Source organism: Lactuca virosa, chromosome 6 (genome assembly GCF_052849685.1).
Source record: "Lactuca virosa cultivar CGN04683 chromosome 6, Lactuca_virosa_CGN04683_v6, whole genome shotgun sequence".
In the NCBI taxonomy this organism is placed as follows: Eukaryota; Viridiplantae; Streptophyta; class Magnoliopsida; order Asterales; family Asteraceae; genus Lactuca; species Lactuca virosa.
This window is the reverse complement of record NC_136431.1, coordinates 268,204,733-268,208,554: the sequence shown is the minus strand read 5'-3', so window position 1 is coordinate 268,208,554 and position 3,822 is coordinate 268,204,733. Positions and strand designations below refer to the sequence as shown.

At 28.3% G+C, this 3,822-nt stretch overlaps 1 protein-coding gene across 1 annotated transcript; it reads right to left on the bottom strand.

The window, feature by feature from the left end:
• Window positions 1-517: 517 nt before the first annotated feature.
• On the bottom strand, window positions 518-1,296 carry LOC145120139 (root allergen protein-like). Its single transcript, XM_079055933.1, has 2 exons — window positions 1,058-1,296; window positions 518-932 (listed from the first exon to the last, which is right to left on the bottom strand). Exons 1-2 carry the CDS (start codon window positions 1,236-1,238, stop codon window positions 637-639), a joined length of 477 nt encoding a protein of 158 aa, XP_078912059.1. The 5' UTR covers window positions 1,239-1,296; the 3' UTR covers window positions 518-636.
• Between the last annotated feature and the right edge of the window lie 2,526 nt (window positions 1,297-3,822).

Here is a 3,822-nt window from a genome sequence, read left to right as displayed (position 1 = left end):
TCTGTAATTACCGGCGACACTTTTACCGGCGACATTATTACTTTTAATATTTAATCGGATGTTATGTAATTACCGGGCGACACTATTATCGGCGACATTATTACTTTTGATATTTAATCAGATGTTTGTTTTGTAATTAGCGTCGACACTATTATTTTTGATATTTAATCGAATGTTGTTATGTAATTACCGACGACATTATTACCGGCAACCAAAATCATTGATTAAAAAAAATTAAAAAATGAAAATTGTTATTACCGGCGACATCATCATTACCGGCGACATTATATTAGCGGCGATATTTCCAGTAAAGCATTTACTCTCGACAATTTATTACTTAAAAAATGCTTTATTGTTTAGCATTTCGTGATTCCTTATTTTGATTCACGTTTTACTTCTTGTTGTATCTAATAATATTACACAGGTCTGGGTGAAACAATATTAAGTAACAACCAATATTTATTTTTTTATCATCATATCTTGTAAAAACAAAACAAATTATCGACGACATCACGAATGAGAAAAGTAGACAAGTATCCATTTATTTAGGTGAAAAATTTGGAAAACAGAATAACTGAATCATTTCCATTTTTAGCACACAGTAATGAAATTGAAACCATGGTTATTCCAGAAGAACTAGTAAGCTTCGGGATGTGCAATTGCATAGGCCTCTATTGCCTTAAATGTGTTCTTGAATGCTTCTTTGGCAAAGTTAAGAATCTCAGCGGGTAGTTGGGCATCAGGTTTGCAATTAAACTCAGTTGTGTGCTTGTACACAGATCCACCATCAGCAGAAGGTACGAACTTAATATGATGAGTGGCTGAATCAATAATACCTAACAAGGCGTCACCTTCAAAGATTGTATAGCTGACACTTAGATTGCTTATGTCTATAGCATCGACTCTATGCTTGGAATTTTTGTACGGAACAGCTACACGCGTATTACATCAAACATTAGGGAACCATTTATGAGAAAATATTGATATGTTATATACGATCCTAAGAGTACATGAATCATATTAAATACAAAATGTTCTTTATCTATGTAATACTTACCTTCACCGAAGGTAATGCTCTTAATGCTTCCAACACCACCATCACCTTCTATAATATTGATCGATTTGAAAGTTTGAGGGTCTACCTTAGGTGCGAGGGTGTCAAAGTCTCCATAGACCTTGAAAAGTTTAGCAGCAGGAAGAGAGGAAGTGACCTCAAGTTCAGATGTGATAACAGCCATTGTCAACCAATTTGCAAGAGAGGATAAGTAAGTAATTAAAGAAGATGAATGCTTTGTTGAATGAACGTGATGGTATTTATAAGGTTAAAGTATTGGAAAAATATATATATAAATACAATTAGAAAATATAAAATGATGCCGCGCATCCCAAAAAAAAACTAATATATATCCATGTGATCTCCTTTATTTAATTAAGTGGAGACATTTTTCAACCTTGTTCCATATAAACATAAATAAGATGCTGTAGAGATTAAGTGTATACTTATTTAATGACCCAACACAATTAAGTGGAATTTAAAGCCAATAAACTTCATTATTAAGATAATATTTTTAAGGTTAATTTGAAATTGGATATTTGGGTTTAAATCTATATTAAAAATAATATATAGACGTTTTGGTATATGTGTCGTTTTTTCGTTACCTTTTATTCTTTCTCCGGCCGTATAAGGGAAAAATTTCTGATGCTTTTAATTAAAGTAGCAAAGTAGCCTTACGAAATTAATCCATCAAGAGAAAATTTTAAATATAATATAAAATCAATCCAAAAAAATGTTCCATGATATTGGTAAAAAAAATCGATAGGTATTTAAAGCCCTATTATTTTTGGAAATTTTTTATTTAAAAAAAAATATATTTCTTTTTCCGAATAAAAGAACCCAGAAAATCACAAAATTTATTCAGTTCGGTCTCATCCGCTAAATGACATGCCAAGTCAAACAGACTGCTGATGTGGCATGTGATTTGAATTCCTTGACCACGAGCTTAGCCAATTAAACTGAACCTTTTAAAGCCTTTTATCCTTAGGAGCTTTCCCTTATAAAATATCTTATTTTTATGCGAGAAAAGAGGGGGATGGAAGATCGAGCCTATGCCCCTTCTCGTTAACCATTTGATCTAGATGATTTTGGGCTGATTCCACTTCATACTTATATTTAATGTATACAACGTTGTAGATTTAAATGCGATTATTATTATTATTGTTATTATTATTATTAAATATAATATCTAATAATTTTTTTAAAGTTCGTTTTTAGTATTATTAATATATATATATATATATATATATATATATATATATATATATATATACTTTTAAAATGCATATTTAAACGTATAAAACATATTTAAATTTAAAATTATGTATAAATGTAATAAATGTATATTAAAAATGTATTTATATGTCTTTATACCTTAAAAACGTTTATTTTTTTAATTTATATGTATTTTTTCATTTTCTTATTTTATATATATATATATATATATATATATATATATATATATATATAAATAGAAAAAGTATTTATACGTTTAGAAAAAAAAAACCATTGAATTAAAAGAGAAAACTATTAAAAACGTTTTTAAGCTATAAAAGCATATAAGTATATTTTCTATATGCATTTATTATATTTATACGTATTTCTGTATATAATTATGTGTTTATACGTATAAATATGCATTTTAAAAGTATATACACATGTGTTTATTTAATATTAATACTAAAAACGATTTTTAAAAATAATTTATTAAATTTCTTTTTTAATAATAACATTAATATTAATAAAAATAATAATTGCATTTAAATCTAAAGGGTCATGCACAATATTAAATATAAAAGTGAAGGAAGAATTAACCAAAAGTTATCCAGATTAAGTGGTAAGTCCTTTGGTTTAGGAGAAGGTGGCAGCCGGTGCAATCCTCCATCCGCCCTATTTACTTGCATAAAAATTAGATTTTTTAATTGGCGTTACATATGACTATTAAGGATAAAAAGCATTAAAATATTCCAGTGTAATTGGCTAAGGCCGTGATTTTGGAGAGGAAGAGTTCGAACCACATACACCCCTTTTCTTCGAAAAATTTTGATTTTTTAAGGGTGTAATAACATGCCACAAATGTGGATGACCGGCTCAGGTTTTCTGAGCTTTTTTATTTAAAAAATATTAGGACCTTTTAAAAAATTTTCCTAAAATAATATGACTTTACCGTAGAAAACTCATAATTATTATCTTAAATATAAAATATATAGTTGATTCTCCACCACTTGAACACTTTCAATTATATGAATATGTTTTTATTTTATATATAGAATTTTGATATGACCACTTATTCTCTCCATGACTTGTCTTGTTCCTTGATCCTCCATGATTCTCCATGACTTTTCTTGTTCCTTTTAAATCATTTAATTTGAAATACTAAACCATCACTAACATAATCAACACCGTATACATAATATGCATGATAGCTTTTCATAAATTTATTCATTTTCTCTTTATATTCATGGATATGCATATGGATATATCATATGTATACGGACATGCATAAGTTCACATGAATATGCACTTGTATAAGTGTGCAACTATATCTTTTTATGCATATGTACATATTTATATACATATTAACATGCATATGTATACATTTATATGCATATATGTATATTAATATGTATATGAATATGCATATGTATGTATGCATTTATATGCATTTATATGCATATATCTTCTGATGCGACCTGGTCTCCAACCACCTTGAGGGTGAAAGTTGTGCTCGTCGGAGGAAAACCTGAGAAGTCACAGAGAGAGAAAGT

What these genes read in the sequence shown, in the direction of transcription:
- LOC145120139 (XM_079055933.1), bottom strand. Translation starts at nt 1,238, where the DNA reads ATGGCTGTTATCACATCTGAACTTGAGGTCACTTCCTCTCTTCCTGCT. An exon ending in GAGCATTACCTTCGGTGAAG is followed by an intron (nt 933 to 1,057) that starts GTAAGTATTACA and finishes ATACGCGTGTAG; the next exon opens with CTGTTCCGTACAAAAATTCC.